Source organism: Chamaea fasciata, unplaced genomic scaffold (assembly GCF_029207755.1).
Source record: "Chamaea fasciata isolate MVZ Bird 193981 ecotype frontalis unplaced genomic scaffold, bChaFas1.0.hap1 SCAF_2, whole genome shotgun sequence".
In the NCBI taxonomy this organism is placed as follows: Eukaryota; Metazoa; Chordata; class Aves; order Passeriformes; family Sylviidae; genus Chamaea; species Chamaea fasciata.
In genome coordinates this window covers 52,409,797-52,435,893 of record NW_027094087.1, presented here as the reverse complement: position 1 = coordinate 52,435,893, position 26,097 = coordinate 52,409,797, and the positions used below count along the sequence as shown (strand labels likewise).

The following is a 26,097-nucleotide window of genomic DNA, read 5'->3' as shown; positions in this document are numbered from 1 at the left end:
ATGAACAAATTGTTTTTATCAGAAATGAGATACCAGAGACTGAATAAGTTTCTGTAGATGATGACGCACAGAGCTGCCATGCTGAGGTGGACGTGCTGCTGTTGACATGGGCACCTCCATGAGTAGTAGGTGCTCAGGTGAAGCCCACCTTCTGCACAGCTGCACAGCCTGGCAGTGTGCTTGAGACCTGCTGGTACATTCACAGCCACCTGGACTTGAGGCACATTCTCTTCATCATAACAGAGAGAAGCAATTTTTCTTTTAAAATAGTCAGTTTTCACATCCCCTTAATATATGAAGACATAGCCTGTCTTTTGTATGGCAGAATTATTTCTGTATAGCCTGTCTCATTTAAAAATAAATCATCTCCGTTATGAAAAGACTAAAAGAATATCCATCGATTTGACAGCTTCTAAAAATCTTTCCAAGTCAATTCTCTGGCAACAAAATGAAGGGACAGCTCATTTCCATGGTGATGCTGACTGAATCACTCTAGAGCAGCTGAAGAATGAATCCTGACCGAGGTGGGTTCTGGTTAAGTCCAGTAACTGTGCAAGCAGCAACTACTCCTCGTGCAGGACATCCATAAAAAAAGCTTATTTCCATTCATGCTTGAGTTTTTTTCTTTGCATTCTTTAGAATCTCCAAAGGCTCTGGGTTTCACATCTAGTTGCTAGTATTCTGTAAAGAAGTATACAGAAATGTGTGGAACTTCAGCTGAAAAAAGATGTGCTCTTCCAAGAACATTCGGCTTCTCCCAAACTGGGTAGTTGGGATGGTTTGTTCTTTAGCCCAAATCTACTTTGAGAAAAAGTTACCTGGGAAAGGTTGCTGAATTGAAGTTGGTTTTTCTTCTTTCAATAAAATGTTTTATCTATTTCAGTGATCTTAAGAGGAGAAAATTGTGAATCGTCATTTCCTGACACAAGGAGTAATTTTCATGCTTTTACATGAGCTTATACATAGGTATTGGAATTCCATTATAATGCTTAATATAAACTTTAAATGTTTGCTTTAAAGACATGCATAGTAATCATCCTTAATTTTAAAGGAAATTGCTCACAAGATCATTTATTTTCTTTTATTTCAAATCATTTACTGGGAAGATACTTATTTCTTTAAAGAGTTACATGAACTGACTTGCTGGTTATGTTCCTTTTCAGACACCTTACAGTTAGAAGACATCTTTTCATAGTATTTTTATTCTTAGAATGCTTTGTTTCTCATTTAGTTCTCGTTTAGTCACATGATTTAGCCCTTGAATGGAAATATGTTTGACTACACTAAGAAATGAGCATACTGTGTACCTATAGAAGAGGCCTATATTAGTAAAAGTAGTTTCATTCTTAGCACAACCTCCAGCAGTTTTTTTCTTTGTGTTTTAAACTTTATTAGAAAATATGTTTTGCTTCATTATCATTCATCTAAAAGTCTTAAAATTGATGTAATTGTCAAATTGATTAGTAATTCTGTAGTAGGTACAGTTTAATAAACTATGACAAAACCAACCCAAAGCATTCAAATTACTGCCATTTTTGCATATAAAATTCATTTTTATTTCCTGCAGCTTTTGTAAGATCTGTTCTTCTACACAGTCCTTTCCTTGCAAGCTGATTTATTTGTAAGGTGTTGTGCTGGATTTATTGTTTGCTGAAGCCTCAGAGTAGAGAGGAAAGGCAATGTTGTTGAGGCCTGGGGGTTTTGAAACTGATAGCACTCGAATACATAGATTGGGATGGTCAAGAAAGTCAGGTCTCACAGGTGCATTTCCTCAGGGTAGTTTCATATTCAGTTGTTTCAGCTCCCTGTGATTCATCCCGTTATTTTTTGTTCGCCCTCGTTCTTTGCCACAATTACTTCATTTGGACAAACACATTTGTGAGAGCTTATCTGTTTGGGAAACAGAGTGGTTGATGTCTTCCAGAACTCCTGGTCAACAGCTGTGGTCAGATACGGGGAGAAATGACAGGAGGATTTGTCTGTCCCTCTCTCGATCAAAGATAACGTCAGCATTGGTATTGGCTGGTGAATTGTGCTTTATAAAAAGTTTTGCTTCAGAGCTGCTGCTGTGTTCAACACAGAAAGGCCATTAGAGTTAGGAGATAATTATAATGAATGTTACATGTTTTGAGTAATTTGTGAGAGATTTCTAACCTTGAGACTTGTTAACCCTGTCAAGTGTTAGTTTTTAGAGCAACATACCCTGTCAAAGTGTGTGCTTGAGATATTTCTGCAGTGATTCAGCTTGTGTAGTGCCCAGATATACAAGGCCTCAGAATTATTTGCTGCAGAAAGAGTTTGAATGCGGGGTAAGATGAGCAGAAACCTGATTTTGGACATTTGCAACACAGGAAGACAAGGTGGTGCAGCCTTTAGTTTGAAGTTTGAAGGATTGATTACTAGTTCTTGAATTGCTTTATTATGCATGGCATCTCAGTTCAGACTGTATTTGTGTATGTAATGCCTTAGATTAATTTATATTCTATTATGATATATTTCTTATATTTCTTATTATATTGCTCTGAACTTGTATTGACTAAAGAGGGCTGCAATCTTCTTTTTGAATAAAATGAGGTAACAGTAGAAATGATCGTGCAGTCTCTTCCATAAGCTGTATTTCCATTGTTTCATATACTGGAAAGAGCCATACTTGCTTATTTCTTTTTCCTTGATAGTATCAAGTGCAAGTTATAGAAACAATAGTTTCTTAGATCCCTTCTGCATCTGCTGTAGCATAGTAATTTTGATGGAAAAGACTAAATAGAAGTAGATGATGGGTCAAAATCTATTGTGCTATGCTAACATGGTTCTGTCTCGGATAACTATGTTTTCTAGAGATGGTTAATACATTTAGTGTAAGTCATTAAAGCATGAATAGAGTATTATATGGAGAGTTTTCTAGTTAACATTAGATACAAGGATTAGAGGATCAGTAAGAGAGGTAACAGGTGGCTGTAAGTGCAGTGACAGTGGGCTGTGCAGGAACAAGCAAGAAGTTAATGCTGCTTTAACTGTTGATACTGTTACTAGACATGTTCTGGTGAAATTAACTGATGAACTGAAGTTAAGAGAGAGCTTCAATTACGAGGAGGCTTCAGAGACTGGACCAACAAAGCAAATGACAGTGAGGGCTGAAATAATAAATATTTAATGACCCAGATGGTGCATCAGTCCAGATCCTCCACTTGGAAACAAGCAACAAATGTCTCAAATGTCTGGAGGACATGGATGGAGTAACAGGGATCTGACAGTATAATATGATTATGAGAAAGCAAAAGTAATCCTGAGATACATTGGGAAGATCTGATAGAGAGGAAACTGCTGTTGTGTTTGTAGGGAGCACTGTGTGGTTCTAAGTGCTTCTATTCAAAGACAATAACTCCAAACTGATGAGGCAGAGGAGACCTGCAAGGCTGCTTGTCATGTTGGTCATCCTCTTCAGAGAAGGATAAATTTGGTTTCTTTGTGCTCCGTGGCTTCTTCTGAGAGCACTCTGTCTGCATGGAGGAGAGGGAAAGGTCCTGAAGCTGAAGAAGTCATTTTTGGCACAAATGGACATAATCTTAGTAATAAGCAGCTGGACATTTCAGAACCTCCTTTTTCGTAGAGGTTTTCCTGAAGCAGAACAATGAAATAACAGGCAGCAGATGGGCCAAGGCCTACCCTGAGAGCAGGGGAAAGGTTTCTGCAGAGACTGGATGCACTGATACAAGAATGCTCTACTGGGCTACCTGTGGTGTCCCAAATTCTCACGTGAAGTGTTGAATGTCATGTTCAAGTCTTTGTAAAGGCAAAGAACTAAAAGCCATAGCTGTTTCCAAATACTGTTGAGATATGTTCAGCCAAGATGTTGAATACTGCATGGAACCAAGGAGTGGTCCACCCTCATTACAGGGGTTAATGTAATGTACATTAGCTTGATACAGCTGATGTATCAAGCTGGTGTAGGAGTTCACAGGTTTACTTTCCTTCTCACCAAAATAATTTAATTTTGTAGAACATCTTGTACATTCATCATGAATACACTTTGCTTTCATTCAGTCATGATTATTTTTTTAATTCTTCCTAACATGTATGTTGTGTTCTTTCTTTTACAGAACAGTTCGTGTCTGGCTGAAGAGAGACAGTGGGCAGTACTGGCCCAGCATATACCATGCCATGCCATGTAAGTATAAGGAGATGTTCAGTATCTACTGTGGATTTGCAAAGTGGTTTTGATCAAGCTTCATGCCTATGACTGCGAGCTTACATCTCTGTATCAAATGTTATTATTGAACAATCCTCTTGGTACAAGTGAAGCTTTACAAAGTTATATGCTAATGCTTCTGAGAGGTATCAGAGATTACAGCAGCAAAAGGATACAGACATGTTAGTAAGGGATGAGCATTTAATGCAAACATAGGTTTTAAAATGTGGGAACTCAAAATGTAGTCTTGAATTCTGCCCCTAATGGAGTCCATAAAGCTTTGTAAGTCTCCAGTATAAATCACTCTGCCCTTTCTACTCTGTGTGCTCAGTCCATTAGAGTGCAATGGTAAATGGTTTTATTTGGTAAGAACTTAATATTCCATGGCAGCTAATATGATAGAGAGGATACTAGACAAGGAAGACAGCTCTTCCAGTTTAGAAGCAGAATCATTTTACCTCTGCAATTAAATGTGGAAAACCAAATTTCCCTGATTAATCCCTCCATTATGTCTCCTCTCCCAAAGAGAGTGTCCATGCTTTGAGAAACTGCAGATCAATGTCTATTTTTCCAAGGGAGAGTTGAAGAAATGACAGCCCTTTCTGTTTGCTGTAACCCCTGTGTTCAGGAATATACTTTTGTAGGTCATCAGAGGCAGGCATATGCTAATGCTCTTCAGTCAGCTTCAATCAGATGTGCTGGGTTAGCCTGTCTTTGGAAAGCTTGTAAAGCTGACCTTAAATCCAGACTGGGGAGCATGTATCAGGTCTCATGGAGGTATTCATACTGTCTGGAGAAAGGATTATTTTAAGCTAAGATAGGTAGATTTGGAAGAGACATCTGTCTCCATGATAACTAAAATATTTAATAAGTGTAAGTTTTAGTACAAAAAAATCAATGCGGGACTCTAGGGCAACTGTGGTGTTTGCTTGGTTTAACAAAACAGTTTGGTAGAAAGGAGGACCCCTAATCTTCCTTTGGTGCTGAACTAGCTCATAAGAACATGTCAATCCTCAAAGGTACTTCCATCTCAAGACTTCGCCCAAGAAGGTATTGGAAACTAGCTAATGACATGGCAGTCTGTGGAGCTCTGTCATGATCACTAGCAGTGGCCTGAGTTCCCTTGACCTGTCCTAAGAGGTTTGCTTTCCCCAGCCAAACTGTTATGAAGTGGCCCTTCTAGCTATTTGGCATTGATACTTCTCTTTTTCCGTGTGGTATTTTTGCATACATTTGTATTTTTGAATCTCATTAGGTTCTCCTTTGGTTTTAGCAAAGCTGTGTTATTGCCAGTAATAACAGCTTCAGTGGAAATGATGGAGTAGATCCAGTTCCACTGAAAGGGGACTATTTTGAAGCTCCTTAGTAAATTTGAACACTTGGCAGTGCTCCTTCACTTCAAAGGCTGGTAAGCTTTTGAGGCATGAGATACTGAAATTATATTGTGTTATTCAACAATTTCAAGAATCATCAGGTATAATTAAGAACTGAAGCAATTACAATCAGTCATACCTTTAAACTTGGAAATCATAGAAAGGGCTCTGAGTCACAATCTGCACAAGTCTGCACTTGACTGGAAATAATGGTTTTGTCTGTTTCTGTGTTGATCACTTTTTTGATGGTGCTCTGCTTTAGGTTCATATTGGGTTTTGTTGTTTAAAGAACAATGACTGCTGAGAGTTTACCTGTGTAAAAATGTAGTAGGCACAGTGGTGCCTTTGTGCTGCTTAGCAAGCTGCAAGTGGCAGTCCTACCTATAGATACCCCATTAACATGACTTGTGACTGACTGTCACAAGTGGTGATGTGTGACCCAATCTATTATATGATTTGATATCAGGTAGCCTTAATAACTGAGTTTTCAGACTAGGTCCTCTGGGAAATGAGAAGGATGAGGAGTTAGGTTAACTCAGTGATGTGCTTCGGTCAAGTTCTGCACCCAAACAGGGTCATCAGTGCATTCTGAATGTGAAAATCATTAAATACCTAATGGTAAAAAAAGGTCAAGATTATAGATTTCCTCTGAGTTTAGAGGTAGGATTTCTCCTAATTGGGAAAGTTTTATGTCCTGCCTGTGGGTGATTCTATGGTCAAAAAATTCAGGACAACACAGTGGCCATATTTTTGATCATCATCTCTAGCCCATGAGAAAGAAAAGAGCTCCAGCTGAAACCTTGCCAATCTATTTACTTCACAGCATTGCCTCAACAGCTGATTAACAACAGACCTCTGTGAACACATAACCCTGGTTTAGGTGTGTTTTCTTGATGACATGTGTAACCATGGTTAGATTTGTCACTTTGGGCACAGGATTTAAAAAACAACTTAGCAGACACAAATTTCTGAAAGGTAAAGAAATTGTAGTCAAGAGTCAAGTAAACTTTTCCAATTAAAAAAACAACAAAACTAAAACACACAAAAAGACCCAAATGCAACCAAAAAAACCCCGTTACAGATGTGGAACAGAGTAGAGGATTTATTTTACTGGGGAACAATGTAGTATGCAGTCTTTGAGGCAGATAATACACTGCTTGTGTTATGATGGTTTTCATAACTAACACTTTCCTTTGAACAGGAGGGTAAAAAAACTGCAATGCAAAACATGCTCCTTTGGTCTTGAACCGTGTCATGTTTAGGTGCTTCAGAGGGGGGTCCCAGAAACTGCAGAGACAAAGTCTGTGTTTCTCCTCTGATTCTACAAGAATCTAATAAAGGTGACATACTTTTGAGAGCATGAAATATGTAATTGGGATTTTCCTCCGTATTTCATATTCTAAAGGCAAAAAAAATCTGCGTGTGTTTGCCCTGTATTTAAGATAAAGACTGCAGCCAGACTTCTGCATCGGGAATATCCTGCTTATCCTCCATAGTAGTTCATATCAATCTTTTTCCAGTTTGAAATCCAAATCCAGTCTGAAGTAGAGAGTTTCCAGAGTGCTGTTATTTTTCCTGGATATGTTTTTTAAAGAGTTTTAAATATCTCAGAAGCTTAAGGTTCCAGGTTTTTGCTTAATTTTTTCTTTTTTCTTTACTTCCCACTTCGCCTAAATCCTGAAGTACTTGAATATTGTCTTAATTTTACCAGAGTAAACTGCTACAGTCTTGTTACAAGAGGCACAACTGACTACATCAGTGCAGCTGGTATGGACATAGTTTTAGTGCTGACATAATGTTTTTTCTATGATGTTACTGAAGAGTTCCCTTGGGAAAATGATTATAGCAAAATAAATATCTTTACACTGCTATGACTGTGTACACACAGGTCTGGAATTCAGAAGTTACTTCTTTTGTAATCAGAGCTCATGCCAAGCAATTGCTTGCATCATTTTCTTCTGAAGTGTTTGGGAAAAGCATACTTCAAATAATTAATTTACCTGAGATGACTTCTCTGTGAGCTGCTCATTGCTTTCAGAGATACTGGTAGCTCTTTCAACGTATGCACCGTGCCCAGCATTTAAAAGCTGCTGTGTAATATGCCTGTTGTGGCATTAAGTGCCTTTAAACTTATTTGATTGTTTATTATGCTTGGAATTGGAGAGTTTTCTGTCCTTTTTCTTTTCTACAACTCTTATTCTGCTGCATTATTATTCTACATCTTATTCTGCATAGAAGCCTCAGTGTAACAGTAATGCACCACCTTTGGAAGGGATGATTCCAGTTTGCCTTTTCTAAGGGAGAGGTACAGGAAAGAGCAGTTTTGTCACTGTTACTTGGCCTGATTTAATTGTTTCCATTCTGTCAGTTTCCTTGAACTGAAGCCTTTTCACTGATTCAATTCAGTCAGTCCTTCCAGGAAAGAAATAAACTGAGGTGCCTGCCTGGATGTGGATCTGATGGGCTTTCTGTTTATGGTTACTTCTCCTTCAGGAAACATTTCAAGAGGGAGTCAATACTGAAGGTGAAACAAGTTTTATTAAACAGTCAACATTTACTCTTCTTCATATAGCTTTGCTGCCAATTAAACTATCAAGGAAGATTTGCTAAGCTGTGGGCTCTTTAGTCCTAAGAGAGACATTACACAAACTGAGAAGATACTGGATTACAGTACTGCAAAAGAGAGGACTCCAAGCTTGTTAGTAACACAAACATACAAGTAATCACAACAGAGAGTAGAAACCAAGAGGGGGGAAAAAGCAGAACTAAAAGTGCATCTGTCTGTACTCTATATTCATCGTAAGAATATGGTTTATGAAGCACTCTTACTGATATCCTCGCTTCAGTTGGCAGTTGCTGCTGAAAAATAATTCCTGAAGGTTTCTGTTGGGGCAGCAGGATTCCCAGCTGCATGCTGCTGTGTTGGGCAGTAAAAGCCGTTCCTGCTCTCTGAATGTAACTTCACAATTTTTCAATTAAACCAAGCACAGCTCTTGAATTCTTTCAAGGAAACTTGGTTTTACCCTTGATACAAACCCTGCCAGATCCCTGAGGGAGCAAACTGCGATGGTCTTGTGTGAAATTTCAGGATAAATCCTGATATTTGTTAGAGTAATGTCAATGTAATCAAGCAATGGCTAGTTTTAGATACAAACTTTTATTTTGACCCTAGCATGTGATACTGTCATAGTGCTGTCTGTGATGGAATTGGAGTAGGGGAGTAGTTGAACTCAGTCCTTAATATTAGCTGATATGTTGATTCCTACTGGGGAATTTTCTTACTGCAGGTATAGGATGCAAGCCTCTGACATAATGTAGTGTTTTGTTTTATTGTCAGCACAGTTCAAGCAAATGTAAAAAACTAAATTATTCAGCTAAGTAACCTCTGACTTATACTGAAATATCAAGTGCCCGTTTTATCAAAACAGCATTATTGCTCTTATATAAAAGGCTTGTTTACAGATAACTAGTAAGAAAAAAAATGGAGGAACTGGAACAAGAAATAGCTGGTTTTCCATGTCCTAATAGGATAGGGTTGAATGAATTGCATGAGCACTTTTATTTAATTGCTTGTCTATTGGTAACTTCAAAATGCTGCACAGCATCATAAAGCATGTTAGCTAATTTTAGGCTTTCCAGAACTTCAAGAAAATGAGAATGGCAGTTTTGTTAATTTCATCAACATGTTCATTTTTTTCAGCTCCATGTTCATGCATGTCTTTTAACCCGGAAACCAGAAGGCTGTCCATAGGTCTAGACAATGGTACAATCTCAGTAAGTACATCCAAAGATTTCTAGTTGAAATGCTTCCTTTTTGAGAAGTATGTGTGTGATGATGTGGTGAGAATATTTTTGCTAGTGTTTGGGTGACAGACTTTTTAATGATACAGGAACTAAATCTGTAGTGCAGAAAATGTTCAATTATTAAAAATTTTATTCCAGCTGCCACAAAGAGATTGAGTGGGGTTTACAGTATTTATTAGGCAAGTCAACAAACTGTCTTAATTTGCATATCTCTTAAAAATAACAGAAAAACAGCTGTTGCTTTATTAGATTTAAGTGACTTGTTAATTACATGATACCAAAGTTTTCTGGAAGCAGCAATTAAGAGGAGGAAAAGTCATCTTCTTAGAGGTGGAAGGTGGATTTCTGCTCCATGTCTGTCTGCTTTTCCAGATTTAGGGTTCAGATTTTGTTTTCCTCTCCCTTCAGAGGAGTTGCTTCTAATTGGCAGGGAGGTTGCTGAGAGATTTGGTTCATTAACATCTGAGATAGAGATGTGTGGAAAGGAAGTAGAATATTAAAAGAGGAGTGTGTCTGTTGGATCTATAATAGAGGGTAGCAGTTGACCTTATTAATTGGATTTTTCTTGTGGGATAATGAATAAAAAAGCTGTATCACTTTGGAAGAGTCATGGGTCAGAGGTATTTTTTACCTATGCCTCATCAATAGATTCCTCTTCCAGTTGAGGATCAGTTCACCATCACTTCAGATTTTTCTGCTGTTATCTCTGCTTTATGGGCCTTATAACTGAACGAGTGTTTCTAGGCTGACTTAAGGGCAGCTGTCTGCACTAAAGCCAGTATGGTGTTTGGGAAAGGGGATGTGACCCTTTTAGCTGTTGCCTGTAAGCTCCATCAAAGATGTGAAGGTGTTGACCTATAAAGCTATTAATGCCTAGTACAGATTTTTTTTGTGTGTGTGTGCCTGTAGGAGATTTTTCCTTTTGTATCTAGGAGATGGGACAGATTCCAGAGAATTTTCTGCAGCTCTGAAATTCTCTCCTTCCCACTCTGAAATAGCTGAAATTTGCCAGTCCTACTAAGCACTTTTGTTTTCACCAGGCCTTTGAGGAATGTGAAGGCAACTGTAAATAAGGTATTTAAATACTCTGGCATGATGGGAGATATGTCCTTTGTCTTGGGGGCATTTTGTTTTGAAGAGGATGCTTCAGAGTAAATGAGGTCAAATATTTTCCATTCTGAAGCTAAAAAAGGTAAATGAGATATGCAGGTGATAAACCTACACGTGACTTTGGATATTTATAGGTTTATATTGCCACGTCTAAGGCAGATTCTATTTGTTGCGAAGCTGGGTTTTTCTTTTCCCAGTCTTCTGGATACAAGTATATAGGAAGGGGGAAGTGCTTGTCTGTGTTGCTTGATTTAGTCCTCTGTAGCTGCAAGCACTTGTGTGGTAGGGGAAAATGCACTCCACAAATTTGTTCAAAGGATGAAATGTTTTCATCTGTAGCAAACCTAAGACTTACTTGTAAGAGAAGCCACAACTGTAATGTGCTGCAAGAAATGGTGGAGGTAGGAATGGAAGAGCAAGGGGAGCCCCATATTCAAATCCCAGCAATACTGGGGTGTAGAGAACATCCCCGGGTACTTGAACATGGGTTACAACAACCCTCTGGAGGAAAGGATAAATTTTCTTTCCTGGGCCCAGCTACGATGATTAGTTTAGCACAGGAATACATAAGCAGGGCACATCAACCACAAAATAACAGAACTTACTCCAACAAGGTGACCTTAGTACCCTTATTTTAGTTTCCTCAAAGGGAAAGTACAGGCAGTTTGCTTGAGTAGCTTGAAATATTTGGGAATTAGTCAGCTGTTCCACATTAGCACTTCTGTAATGCCCAGCACACTTGTGTCTGCTGGGTGCAGGGCCGAAAAAAAGCCCAAACAAAAACCCATCCAGTCATACCAACAAAACCCTGACAATTATTCTGCACTTTGGGTAGGAAGAAGGGATTCCTGGTAAGGGCTGTGAGCTGATAGTCATGACAGTGACACATAATCTAAAGTGATTTTTTTTAGAGTGCCAGGAAGTACTTTCAGGTGTAAATGGAGATAAAAAAGTGGAACTGCCTTTTTTTAATCTATGTGAAACTTTTGTAAGCTGCGTGGCACCTCGGGAATGCATTTGCTGCATTTTGAGAAGGATGGGCAGCAACACTATTGGCACAGAAAGAAGTTCCAGCAAAGCCACCTGATGTGAGCTTGTGTGGCCGCCTCTTCTGTGAAACAAGGCAGCAACTTTTGCTTCTATGGAGAGGAAGAGATTGTTTTTAACCTTTTGTTGCTTCTCAGCACGAGGGCTGCACAAACACTTGTGCAACACAGCACACCATTATCTTGAGTGAAGATTGTCTAGCATTTTGCTTGAAGAGTGGTGGCACCTAATGTAAAGAAACCAAACTTTCTGTGGTCTGCTTTTTTTACACTTTGCAAACCTTCTTTTGAGAAGGAATGACATTTTAGGGACTGCTTGAAATCCCTTTCGGAAGCCAAAAGATTTTATCCTGGATTTAAATTCCATGCTCAGAATTGGAAAAAAACATATTCTAATGGCTGCAAGGCTCTTAAGGTACCACAAAATCAGAAGGATCTTCCACTTGCAATAAACAGGAGACTACTGCCAAAATGAGACTTCTCACCTCATTACATCTATATGAAAACTCATTTCCTAGATAAAGTTAAGCATTAGGTTCTGCAGCCAGTGAAGGAGAGATGGATTGTCTTTGGATGCACCCATATTACTTTTTCTAGAAACTGTTATGAAGTGGCATAAATTTCTCTCTTCATTTCTGGGGAGACTGAAATGAGTGACTTAGTTTTTAGGTAGCTGAAGATGAATTAAATTTATCTTTTTTTTTGCTGCCCATGCCTAAGTTTATATGAAGCTGTTACATAGTTTGAGCAGAGCCACAAGGACAACAGGGCAGCAGAATAACCCCTTCAGAATTCTTCCTTGGGAATGGTACTTATTAAGATAAATTCATCTTCCACCTCATCTGATCTTGCAGCTGTTTACAAGTTTGACCATTAACAGTATTTTGAATACCTGAGACTGAGTCAAGCTCTACCTGCTGATGTACAACCTTCCCCTCTGCTGTTGTGGGGAGTTTAGTATTTTTTACCTCAATAAACAAAATGAAATTATATCATAAATAAAATGAAAATGCTGTCATTATTTATAGAGGTTTGGTTTTTTCCCCAACAGATGTAGATGTAGTGTCTGACAGAAGATTTAAGAGTTTTCATTCTCTTCCATTTCTGAAGCAGGTTTGTTGTTCTCTGGAAGACCTGAGAGTGCAGTCAGTCACTTGTGTTAACAGGATAAAGTCAAGCCTATAAGGAGATTCGTAGTGTGTTGTCAAAATGGCATCATCTATCAAAGAGCAGACTGTAAATTCCCTGGGATGGGAACTAGCCTGTGCATGGGTACCACATAACTAATATATAAAGATTATTAACTCAGAAATGGATTCAGCTGCTTAAGGAGAGTTCTCCTTTTTGCCAACTCCATCAGTTGGCATATACCTGAAGCTCTGGGAAGCCATGGATCTTCCTTATTTCCTGGACTATGTCACCCAGCCCCATGGCCAAGGACTCTGAATTATTTAAATGAGATGCTGATACAATTTCTAGGATGAGGTTTTACAGAAGTCTTTTGCTCAAGAGAAGTTTGTGGTGGGTGTATGTATTGCAGTGTGCGGGAGATGTGCTACACAAGGGAATAGCTGGGAGTCTTTGTACATTGGTGGACAGCTGGATTTTGACAGTTTTCAAGAATTTTCCTTTGTGTTTTGTGAAGACTTTCATAGTACCAAGTTGCTTTTTAATAATAAGCTTACCTGAAACAGGCAAGTCTGACCATTAATGTCTTAAGTATGACAAAAGGTAGTAAAGTAGCTCCAAAAAAACCTCTGAAGGATAAATAGTGATCTTGCCAGAAAAGTTATTTTTAATCCCTGCAAGGAGGGTGTTTTGGTTTTACCATCCTGAGTGCTCTGATGTGTCTCAACCCCTCCTGTGTAGAAGGGCTTACACAGGGCACAGAAGTCTTTCTCTGTTCTGTTAACAAGCACTGACTGAGCTGTGTAGGTGACCCCAGCTTTTCCAGCTCATTAAGAAGAGCCAGAAGCTGCCTAATGAGAACTGAGCGTCAGCAGCTCTGAGAGGAGCAAAACATCTACGTAGGCAAGGATAAAAATCCAGCTTCTGCTGGTACATTAAAGAGATGTAGTTGGTGTTTTTGTAGTGCAGATGACACATTGCATGTGCAATAGGGCATGAATTTCTTGAGCAAGGTGCCCTGTGCTAAAATACCTGTCTAGTGACATAACTAATGCATTCAGCCTGAAGAGGGAGAGGGTAATTAGTGCAATGGAACTTAAAATTGAACTAGAGAGTGTGAAGGGGGGCGGGGAGACCTGCAGAAAGATTAGAAAAAGCATCACAAATTATCCTATGCTTTCAAAGGAGAAAATGATATGCAGGAAGTCTTCAGGAAAAAAACTTATATCCAGTATTTAGGTTAACTGAAACTGTGTTTACCTTGTACTGTATTTGTTTTTATTTTGGATGGAGCAGTGTATTGACAGTACCTAGCTGTAGTTTAAATTAAAGAATACAGTGGTAATCAATACTTGGATACACCTTGCAAACCACACGTTTGATTTACTATATTATAATGGAGATATTCAAAAGCCTTTTCAGTCTTCCACTGAAACTGTGGGGCTCTTTGGATCACAAAACAGAATGGCCACATCAAATTTATTAAAAAAAAAATGCAAATAAAAGTGAGAATGCAATCCACTCTCTACATCCCACCTGAAATCACCAGCATCTGTGTGCCACTGCAGTCAGAGACAAGCACAGCCAAACTGGTGGGAAAGGCAGACACATCTTCCCATCACATGTTGCAGCAATTAGAGCAATTTCTCTTTAGGTAACAGTAGCAGAAAGTTAGTGTTCTAGCAAAGGGTCCTGCTTCAAATAGGCTTTGTAATGAAGCATTTCATGTGGTGATACAGTATTCTTCAGGCCATGGTTAACGAAAACAAGTTCCTTTGTTAGTAGCTGGAAAGGCGTTGCAGATTTCAAACTTTCTGTGGTTTGTGGAGCTAGGGTGACCCTGGCATAGAAATGCATCTGACTTAATTTGTTACTGCTGTTTAAGTAACACTCCCCACTGTAGTCCTCAGCTGCCAGGGAAAACTACTGGAAGCTGGAGCAGATTAAGGAAAGGAGGATGAAGTAGAGCAATTTAAGAGAACATATTTATAGCAAATTTATGAAAGATAGAGGGAGCAGAATACATATCTGCCTCAAATAACTCTCAGTTGTTTTTCTGGAAGCTGGGTTCAGTAGATGTTCTACAGATGAGTACTGTAACCTTTCCACCTTGGTGCCAAGCAGTAGAAGTGATGTGTTTGAGTAATTCTGGTGCTGAAGGCCAGGCAGATTACCTGCAGTGACCCAACAGAAAATGCAGAGTGACTTCTTTTTAAATTGTGGTTTGGAAACTGGGGGGAAATACTGGCTTGTTTGGGTTAAAATGTCTTTAGCTCTTTTGCATTAAACATTTGGTTGGCCTTAAACATAGTCTGTAGGCTTCTGAAATCCAGTTCTCTCCAGTGCTTTTGGCATGTGCACAAGAACATTTCACAACTGTATGTTTATCAAATTCACTTATCTTGTGTTTGTAATGTTTGTTTTAGCTTTCCATCCTATTTCATGTTAAATAAGTTAGGTTTTACTTCTTCCGTCTTCGAGGCAGATTAGCACAGGGAGTTTCTGTGTAGTTTGCTATAAATTATTAAAATGATGTGGTTTTACATACCTTCATTTTTCACTTTGTGTGTCTCTGAGTATGTGATGTATGTACATAGATACCTGACAGCTCTCTGAAAGCTAATTCATGTGGTGCTGCCACAACGCTTACCTTTTGCATGGGTGTTTCCTCCAGAGAGATGTTGCAGGAGTTTGGTTGTGGCCATTGTGTTTCCCCAGTTTTGAGTAACTCTCCTTTTCAAAGCAATCTGAAGGAACACCTGGTTGGTCAGCCAGTCCCACATGACACTTCCCCAGGAGCCGAGGCTGCCATGCAGACTCTTAGCTGCCATGCTGAACATTTCCCCATGCAAAAGCCATATTGGAAATTGAACAGCAGCACCAAGACAACAGAGTTCATCCCTATAGGTGTGCTCTTGCCTGGACACAGAAGAGTTTGGGTTTCTGTTTGTCTGAAGCACTCAGAGGCTCTTAAACAGAAACCTGAAATGCATTCCATTCCATCACATATTGTTGGTACCTAGTCTGGACTGAGAAATTTGGAGGGTCTCTTACATATTTATATTGCATTTCCTGAGTGTTCAGGTTGGTGTGTAGTTAGTGTATGCCCACACATGGATACATGTGTATACACAAATGTACATGTGGGCACACATAACTGTGCACACATGCAGGTCTCTGCCCAGGCAGTCCTGAGCAGCAGGTGTTTGCCAGGTCTCAGGTTCCTTATTTTGTGGCACCACAGCTCACAGCCTGTCATTTCTGTCAGCTTCTTTGACTTCTTTTTTAATGGTTCCTCTTTTATCCATTCCAGTCAGGAGCACTCCTAATATTGTCTTAGGCAGTTTAAAAGTTGAAATAATTTAGGTTTTTAGGTACTCAAAATTATTAAAAGTATAGATGGGGCTGGGGTTGTGAAGAAGGGAGAGCTTACCTAGGTGAAGTATTCAAATGTAAACAGTCTCAAACACTTTACATCTCTAAGCCCTGTTTCTTTTGTTTTTTCTTTCCCTCTCTCAGGAATTCATTTTATCGGAAGATTACAACAAGATGACACTAGTCAAAAGTTACCAGGGTAAGAACCACGATCCATGTTAATTGGTTTGTATTGTCATTAATTTTTATTAATATTTTCTTAAGAAGTATGAATGGAAAAGTTTCCTTACAATGACAGATTTTTTTTTTTTTTAACTAATGTAAATGCTGGATTTATCAATAGATCTATAATGTGCTTTGTTCTGAGATTACAGGATTTTTAAAGGAGCTGTTTCATGTTCTGTTTTTCCTTTTAAATGTTCCTTTGGAATATCACAGTAGACAGTAGACCGTCCATGTTTGGGGAATAGGAGTTTTAATTTTCAATCTTCAGGAATCCAGTGTATCTACTAAAACAACTTAGGAAACTAAGCCATCTTTTAAGGCTGAAGCTCTTGGGGTTAGTCTGGTTATATTTCAGTAACCGTCAGTTCCAATAACCACAAGATTATCAGTGAATACCTCTCCTAGTAAAAGGTCAAGAAATGCCCGTCCATACCTTTTCTAATTAGAGACTGGTGTTCACTAGTGTGATGTTTTCAGAAACAAAGCTATTTATCCTTTTCAGACCTCTAAAGGACACTGTTTTGGGCAGGTATTCTTATAAAAGTAACAAATACATATGACAATTTGCTCTTATATATTTTTTTTTGCTGTTAGACTGTGAGGTGGTATGATATTGTATACTAAGCATTATGTTGCTATAGAAGCCTCTGACATGTTAGCTTGACATTTCTCACATATATTTTAAAATGTGTTCTTATATATTTTGAGTTTTGTCCTTTAAAAGATTGAGAAGGTAATTTAAATCTCTAAATGGAGGCTCTGGGGATCACTTTGTAACATTTAAATTTTGAGGTATGAAGAGAATCTTGATTTTCGTAGAGCATGGCTACCATGTGACTGTTTCATGAATGCCTGGTGTGTTGCAAAATTAGGCTAGAATGCCAGCATTTTTTCTTAGCTTGTAAAAACTGAAGAAAAATATACAATTATGATTAAATCTGTATATGTGAATCTTAAATAAGATTGCTGCGGTCTGACTGTACAGGTCTGACTGTGATTGCTGTGCAGTCACCAAAGTTTAATGCAGGTAAGTTTCATATTTAAATGTGGCACTAAAGAGGGTGAGCTGAGGTCTTTTCTTCTGTATATGCAGACCAGCATATGCACAAGAACAACTTTCTTGATGAGTTCTTCAGGGAAAACGCTGAAAATTTTGGAAGAGGGGAATGGATTTCTTGGCAGTATTTCAGAAAAGCCAGTTGGCTGTGACAGCCAACTGAAGGTTTGGGGAAAAACTCTCATAAAATTCAAAAAGAAAAGAAGGAAAATTAAAGCTGTTCTTGTGGCTTTCTGCAATGTGCCAGATGTGTTACAAACATCAGAGGAGGCCTTTGGATTGGAAGATGTCATGGAGAACCTCCATGGGTTGTCCTGGGGGGAAATCCAAGAGCTCAGGTTCCCCAAATATTGGAGACCAAAGGATTCTAATGAGTGTCCACTAACATCAATGGAGAGGTGGTGCACCTGACCACACTCCTAAATAGAGTCACCTTCTTCCTAGCCTGTCTCACCATGGGAAGGTTTTCTATAGGATCACAGAATGGTTTGGGTTGAAAGGGGCCATAAAGATCAGTAAGTTCCAACTTTCCTGACATGGGCAGGGACACCTTCCAGTAGACCAGGTTCTCAAGGCCCCGTCCAATCTGGCCTTGAACACTTCCAGAAATGGGGCATCCACAGCTTTTCTGTACAACCGGTGCCAGTGTCCACACCTGCACAATTGCAGTGAACAGTTTTCTGACAGTGCAAGGCAGGAAAAAGAAAAAATCCCAAAGAGATTCCCCGCTGTTTCCAGGGCACCAATGACCTGGGGCTGTCCACTGCTCCACAGCAGAGTGCCTCCCACCACTCCCCTCCAAAAAGACATGTTCCTGGATTCTCCACTCTTCACACCAGGTGTTAGTGAATGATCTGGGCTTACCAGCAGCCTCACTGGGTCCAAAGTCCAGCTGGGACACAGCGTGGAGGAAAGAGCCACATTTTCAACATGCTGTCTGGGAGAATATGCAGGGAAGAGCGTCGTAGTCCCTTGGGTAGGTATATCAAGATCCAACAGAGATAGACCTTCCTCACATAGTCCAATAGGACTCCCTCCACAATCCTACCCCTACAGTGCACCTTCCTCACGTGGCCATACTGAGTTTTGGGCTTGGCATAAGCATCTTGGTAAAACCCTGGGCAAGGAAAAATTAAAATTAAAAAGGAACAGGTGGTTTTGTTGGGTATAGTGGCCTTGTAGTGGTTCATTTGTTTAAAGTTTTTTAAAAAGTCTTGCCTAAAGTTTTCAAGTAAGACCTTTATGTTCTTCAAAAGTATTTTAGGGGGAGTAAATAATTTTATTTAGTCTACTAAGTGGCTTTAGCTGAATCATGCTGGCTGGTTTTTTGTTTGGTAGCTTTAGAAATTGTCAGCAGTGCTCTTGCCCAGTGACTGGTGGGCTATTGATCATCTCCCACAAAAGGTATTTTTATAAATAGCTGAGGCTGCTGTAGTGATTAAAGAGCATTTATTGTGTCTTGAAAAGCCATGAATATGTTGGTCAAAAGACCTTCTGGCAACAGAGAACGACAGCACATGGACAGGTCGTTCTTTGGTCTTGGTAGGGGTGTGCAGCCTGGTCTCGTGGCTTATGGAGCCTGGCCTTGGTGGTGTACATGGCTGGACATGCTCTGTGGAGGTTTTGCTGCAACACTGTGTCTGGAGTTGAGAAATCTTATTTCTTGAAAGAGATCTGAATGCAGAGTTGGAGGGTGTGACACAGGATTAATCAGGACTTCAGGGTGGGTCTTGTGGCGTTGGCCTCCTGCAGGCACTGACTCATTCCCTTGCATAAGGAGGAGTAGTGCAAGCATTTGATCAGTGCCATTTGGGATGCTCTGGGAAACTAATTTTTTTCATTGTATGTCTGTCTCTCATATCATCATCCCCTCTTCTTCAGTCACAGCACCAGCTGATGGTGTAGACAACCTCTGCTCTCTCCCTGGGCAGCTCCTCCCACATTCCTGCAAGAAACCTTTCCCTCTCCTCAGCAGCCTTGGCTTCCAGCCCTCTCTAGCCCCTCACAGGCTGGTCCATGTGACTGTTGCTGCTTCCTGTTCTTTATGGCCTTCTCTACCCTGCCTCTTGTAACTGGACCATCTTGCCGTGCTCCCTCTGGATGAGATAACAGCTCCTGGTTTAGTGTTATATTTATTTATTTATTTGACACACTCTTTTTCTGCCTAGCCAAATTTGTAGACCTGCTTCTGCCCCATGTTTTGTGCAGCCTGCCTGTTTCAAGGGTGTCCCTCTGGCTCTCTGCTTTCAGGCCAGCTCACGTCATGCCCTTACTTCTGCTTTCCCCTAAGCACAGCCTCTTCATTTGTGCTTTTCTTGCTCATGCTAAGCTTTTTTTTCTTCCTGTCAATTTCCACCTCTGTTTTGGTGTTTGCTGATACTTTTTACTGTTGTAACCCCTCAGAACAGATTCTTGCCCAGCACTGTGTGGCTGTGCACCGGCCATGCTTCTGAGACTTTTGCTCTTATGCACAGCACTGAGCCTCCATTTCCTTTGTTGACATCTTGCTGTGCACCTCCTGGCTGCAGCTTTTTTTCTCTGGGCACAGCCTTTCTATCCTATCTCCATCCTGCCCTTTGCATAGTGCTCACTGCTGCTTTCTCATAGAGGAGAGCAGCCACCCTGCTCCCTCCCGCCCTCCAGCTGCACATGGACCTGTGCCCTCCTCCTCTCTGCTACTTCTCTCCCTTCTGTACAGCATGATCTTTCCCCACAAATGGTGCTCTTCTCTTTCTGGCTTACACAGATCTGCTCTTGCCTGGTGCCTGTTGAGAGTTTTCCTGTGCTGTGACCACATTCACACTCTATCCCCCATCTCCATCCTGCTGCTGTTACAAATGAGTAGCTTTGGAATTGTTTGCTCATTTTTTCTGCATACAAATGGTGATCAAATCTTTAGTAGATGAAGGACCAGCTTTTTGTTTGCTGCTTCAAGACGCTGAACCTGTGTTAATCCTAGGACCCAGACCCCTTCCTTGCTCTTCTGTCAGCTTCCAATCTTCTGATGTTTTGCTTCTTTAAGCCTCACATGAGTCAAATTCCCTCTTAATGGCAAGTGACTTTCTATTTGCATTTGTCCTCTCCTTGTCCCTTTACTTAGATGATCTACACTGTGTACTACTTGTTTCAGGTATGTCTGCCATCAGCGTGTGTGTGGTGGCAACAGCTAATATGACCAGGTGGACAATAGAGTGCTGAATTGAAAGCTATTTTTGGGGAGGGAGGATAAGCAAAGTTGTCATGTACACCCCATCATCCTCTTGGCAAGTACCATTTTCTAATGTCTACTCTTTACTTGCCAGAAAGAGCTGCCTCAGCATCCACAGGCAGTACTTCTACCAAAAATTACAAGCCCTGTCTTTTAGAAGTTTTAGGAGGTAGAACAAGATTTAGGAGAGTTGAGTGGTGCCAGCTATCCTCACAACCAATTCAAACCTTAAGAAGCTGTCACTTGCAGTAGCATTTGCCACATGCTGAGAAAACATTCCTGGACAGGCCTTGAGCAGTCTGATCTTGGCCAGCTTTGCACATCCCATGGAAATGCATGGGTGTGTCTGTGGCATTGATGGTTCACACAACCTTGAACATGTTTGTGAGCCCATGAAGTGCTTGTGGCAGCAGTGGTGTCCCTCTCTAAGTGCAGCATTCCATTGGCTGGTGCAGGTGTTCCCAGAGAGAGCAACAGATGGGTAAAGATAAGCATGAGCCACCCATGGGACCACTGAATTTCTTCCCAGAGAAAGCAAGGGTAGACAGAAGATGACATCTATTTGAAAGAGTTCAAGTGACTCCTGGATGGTTCCCATTCTTTTATCTGGAATGTAAAAGTGTGTGGACATGACAGCCAAAATCTGAGCTCTTCTAATAGGCAAGGGTGAAAGCATCTGGGCACAGTTCATGCCTGACACCTTGGTTTAGCTGCCAATCACCGTTATGGCAAGTTGTGTCAATACTTCTATTGACTTTTCTGCTCAGGGAATCTCAGTCTGAAAAAGCAGTGTGGATCAGGGCCCGTGTTGCCTCTTGGGAGCCTCCTGTGCTTTCCTGCAGGTAGTTCCCCCTTGAGAGGTTTGAACACAGCTCTCATATATGCTGCATATTTGCAAAGGGCAGACAGCAACCTTCTGTACTGTTCTGAGGAGATTCTCTGCATTTCAGATGGAGGCTTGGGGCTGGTTTTAAGCTTCTAAACATATTCAGTCCTTCTTTGTGTCATCTTTTACACAAACAAATATAAGCAGTCTGTTTTGTGCAACACATGCTGCTGCATCTTAGAACTGTAATAAACCAGTGGGGCTGTAGATTGAGGAGTGTGGCATTCACCATTAAGTTAGAGCTGGGAATAGTTCTGTATGTCTTTCCAGCCACTTGTTTTATTAGAATATCAGCTCAATCAGCACTTCATGACCAAGCCCACAGGTCACTCATACAAAAAACAAGCATGCGTTCCCTTGTTTTAATGAAAACCTTCTGATGGCTTTATTTTCTTAGCAGCAGAAATAAATTCCTTCAGCTGTTTTATTCATCTACTACAGCTGTGATATTTTCTTTTTATTTAATTTTTATTCCAATAACCTTTTAATGCTGAAACTTCCCTTTGGTGCAGCATTGTGCCTGTGCTGTAATTCATCATTCTACCACAGCCCAGATCCACCAAAACTTCACAACAAGAGGAGCAGCAGTGTAGGCATTTTCACTGCCGTGAAAAAAATAGCTCAAAGGAGGTTTAAATGGAACCCCAAGTCCATTCCACAGTGCCAGCTTTGTTAGTGATGATACAATGATGGAGGGAAGACTTGTGCTGCTGTAGAAGATAAATGACTGCAAAAAGGAATGGAAGGAATTAAGTCTTGCTTCCACTCTTTCTCATGCAAATGCTGAACATGCAGAGCAGAGACCTTACAAGCTTCCATGGAAGCTGATGTCAACAGGATTATTAAACACCAGCTGCTTCTGTAGGGAAGTGTGAGTGGAGGAGTTGGGTGCAGTTGGTATTTGCAACGGTTGTCTGCCCCCATGTTCTTCTCTGCCATGTGATTATATGTTTGTCTGCTTATCTTTCAGCTCATCAAAGCAGGGTCATCATGATTCTGTTTGTCCTGGAGATGGAGTGGGTGTTGAGCACGGGACAAGACAAACACTTCACGTGGCACTGTTCAGAGAGTGGCCAGCGGCTGGGCGGGTACCGCACCAGCGCGGGCGCCTGTGGCCTGCAGTATCCTTTGCTGAGCTCTCAGTTCTATTTCTGCTCTCTGGCACTCAAATAGCCCTTTTAGTTTATTTGTCCAGTTGTCCTCCAAATTTTGTGCCCTGTATGGATTCACTGCTTTGTGAGAGAAACTATTATTTAAAGCCAATTTAAAAAACTGTCAGTTCTCCTTGCTTTGTCTCCTTAATGCATTGTGGCATATTTAGGGCTAAGCATTTTTGAGCACCACAATGGGCAATCTGCAACCTATTGTGGTCTGCTGTTGTAATAAATATGGATAGGGCCTTCATTTAAACATGCAGTGCATGCTTTCTTTAGGGAATTAATGGTAGCAAAAGTAGGTTGGTGATCAGGTCAGAGTGCCTGTGTGTATGCATGGTAAAAATTAAATTACTTTAATATAAAATAATGAGCACTTGTCCTTCACTCTGGAACTGTTCACTGTGTATTGGGAATTTGGGTTAACTAAAGAGTAAGTGACTCCAGAAATGGCACTCAGGTGGCTTATTCACGTAGAGCTGCCCCAGCTGCCTGACAATAAAAGAAATATTAATTCAGCTTTATTGCAAATGAAAAGGGAAGTGGAAAAGTATGAGCTCTTAGGCTGAAAACAGGGTTTAGCATAAACAGATTTTTTAATGCCCCAGAATGTATGTGGTATAGATGATGTGGGTTTTGCTAGTTCATGAGAAGTGACACTGACTCAAAATTTTTGTTCCAAGATGCACATTATTGCTTTACATTATCTGGTAATTCAGCCAGTCTGTATGGCAGAAAGACTGAAAAAAATTAAACTAAATTAAAAATTACTTTTAAATTCATTGATAAATATTTTTGGAAGCATGATGCAAGAATTTGCCCTGTGTTCCCTAAATCTCTCTAGAGAACAGCCAATTTTGACTGATTAAAACTTTTGGAGGACAGTTTAATTTGTGTCATCTGATTATGATGGTGGAGAGCAGTGGAAGCAGTGGAAGGGAGAATCATTGGCAAATACTGCAAAAATATTTGGCATAACCAGGAACAGGATTGGGGTTTTTTGTTCTGCAGTGTGCTTAAAATCAGTGCTCCTTTGTATTTTGGATAATTTTGGGAAGGGAGAGAGTGGATATCATCCAACTCTAGCACTTAAGTTAAAAAGCCTGAGGAGGCAACTCTTATGTTCATGGCAAAGGGCTACTTTAATGGTGTTTCATAACAAAACCATGAATTGTGTCCTGGAATAGTCTTGTTTTTTCACATCCAGGAATACTGCACTATTAGTATGAGCAGGTAGGAGCATTATTAAGATGAACAGGTGCCTGAAAGTACACTCTAAATACCTCCTTGAGACTGGAGCACTATTCACAGGATTGCAGTATACTCATGTCAAAAGAATTAGCAAGTCATGAAAGGAATGCAAAGCTTGTGTAAATACTATGTTTTCCTCAGCATCTATCCTTCAGATTTGATGTGGAAACCCGGCATGTGTTTGTTGGTGACCATTCTGGGCAAGTGACCATCCTCAAACTAGAGCAAGAGTCCTGCAGCCTTGTTACCACATTTAAGGGACACACAGGTAAGACCTCAGGAGGAGACCCAGAAAGGTGCTCTGGAGGGTCTTCATAAGATGCTCAGCATCATGGTGGTTTGAATGTCCTGTGATACACTAGGATGGCTTGTGGCAGTGCTTAGCATGGAAGGGACATAGCTCTTAAACTGTCCCAGCAGTTCAGGGAAGCTCTGTTGGTAAAAAGAAGAGTGATCAGAATTCTGAGCAGAACACATCTATGGCAGAAAATGCCACAATCCGTAGCTGCTACTTACAGCAGAGTGAGACTTGAACAAGTTGTGGCAGTTCTGGGAGGGAGAAAGGATATTGCTAAAGGCAAGATCTGTATTGGCAGACACATTATCCCAAGTGGAACAGGCACAGCTTGGAGGCACTAAATGCTTGTTTCACTGCTGGGACTTGTGCCCCATCACCCTTTGAAAAGAGCAACTCTGGATATGATCCTACCATCTAACAGAAGAAATGCTGTCATCCCTCAGCATTTTTTCTTCAAATTCCTCCTCTCTAACTAAGTGCTAATAGCTCAAGGTAGCACAATGTAGTTCAGTCCTTGTGCTAGGATACTGAGAAGATGCCCATAGCATTCCATACTTGCTTCTTTTTTAATCTTCTTAAAATTTTGGAGATAGAAAGTTGTGTAGCTCCCACTGTGACCATTCTTCTTCCACACTCAGTGGATTCACCCATGCAAACACCAGCGAAGCCCTGTGCCCACAGAAGAGCAGGATGGGGTTTCAGTAGTTTTTCTAGACTGCTTTTTTCCACTGAAGACACATAGTTGCGTAGTCTTTGCCAAAGAGATCTGCATTTTAATCACTCCATATTTTTTGTTGTATCTTTATATTTAGCTACCTTCCAATCTTCCACTTTCTGTAATAAAATGACTGTTGTGTGTGCTCCTATTGCAGGTGGTGTCACTGCTCTCTGCTGGGACCCAATACAGCGAGTTTTATTCTCAGGCAGTTCTGATCATTCCATTATAATGTGGGATATTGGAGGAAGAAAAGGAACAGCCATCGAGCTGCAAGGACATAAGTATGTTCAAAGTCCTTCCTCCTGCTTTCATAGGATAAAAGCTGAATGCAGAAGCCACATCTGGAAACAAACAGCCCAAAGGTTCAGTCTTCACAAGCCTCAGTCTTGTATGTGTGACTCCCTCTGGTCCATATACAACAGGAATAATTTGCTTATAGTAAGTTTTCCAGTGTTGGGCCCACAGGCTGTTTAAAGAGTCTGCAGAGGGTGATGAAGGAAAGCACAACATCTGTAGTCCTGAATGTGTTATGCTAGAGCCTGTGCCTATGTTGGAAAGAGGAGGCTCCTCAAATAACAACAGCTGCAGGGAAATTCTTGGATTTTAGGTGTCAAGGTCTTTCCTTCCCCTAGAGGGAGCATCGGGCTTAGACAATGAATCCCTTTTTCCTCCATGCTTTTTCACCTACAGCCTGAATTCTAAGTGATGTGCTTTAACCTTTAACCACAGCAGCCTTCCCATCTCCTCAGTGCAAAGAGGCATCATCTTTGCAAGTACGTTTGCATAGCCATAGGTGTCTTTGAAGACAGGTAAGCCCATGCTGGGCATTGACTATACATCAGAATGGCTCTAGTGGCAATGACTTCCTGGCCTTTTAACACTGGCAATGCAGAAAGTTGGTTTCAGAGCATTGGGACTGCATATATGTGGGACTTGCATGCCAGGCTCAGGTCTAGAGAGACAAAATCCTGTGGCTTTGAGCTAACAGTTTCTTACATATTCATGCGTTTCTTTTGAGTGATGCTACACTCTGCTGAGTGATTGGGATGCCTCTGGGATTTCAGAGCACTACAGAGCTCTAGCTGAAATTCCCAGATCACCCTCATACCCTACCAGTGGTGCTTGCTAATGCATCACTGCTTGATTTATTGCTGTGGAAATCAGTTCTAATATGAAGTTAGCCTCTGGACCTTAATCTGTGTGATGGCTGTCAGCTGGAACTGTACAACACAGCGTCCTATGAATCATGATGGTGCCTCTGGTGTCAGCAGGCAGGCA

The 26,097-nt window shown here is 40.6% G+C and overlaps 1 protein-coding gene across 2 annotated transcripts in view; it reads left to right on the top strand.

Moving 5' to 3' along the window:
- The window catches only part of WDFY2 (WD repeat and FYVE domain containing 2), a 64,935-nt gene that overhangs the window by 27,292 nt on the left and 11,546 nt on the right, over positions 1-26,097 (top strand). For both annotated transcript variants that reach the window (XR_010719392.1, XM_066176109.1), the window contains exons 2-7: positions 4,098-4,165; positions 9,260-9,333; positions 16,167-16,221; positions 22,369-22,519; positions 23,959-24,071; positions 24,974-25,100. Coding sequence is in view for 1 of the 2 variants with exons in the window: in XM_066176109.1 (XP_066032206.1) it covers positions 4,098-4,165; positions 9,260-9,333; positions 16,167-16,221; positions 22,369-22,519; positions 23,959-24,071; positions 24,974-25,100 (588 nt within the window). In the remaining variant the exon portion in view is untranslated. The remainder of the gene's footprint in view (positions 1-4,097; positions 4,166-9,259; positions 9,334-16,166; positions 16,222-22,368; positions 22,520-23,958; positions 24,072-24,973; positions 25,101-26,097) is intronic.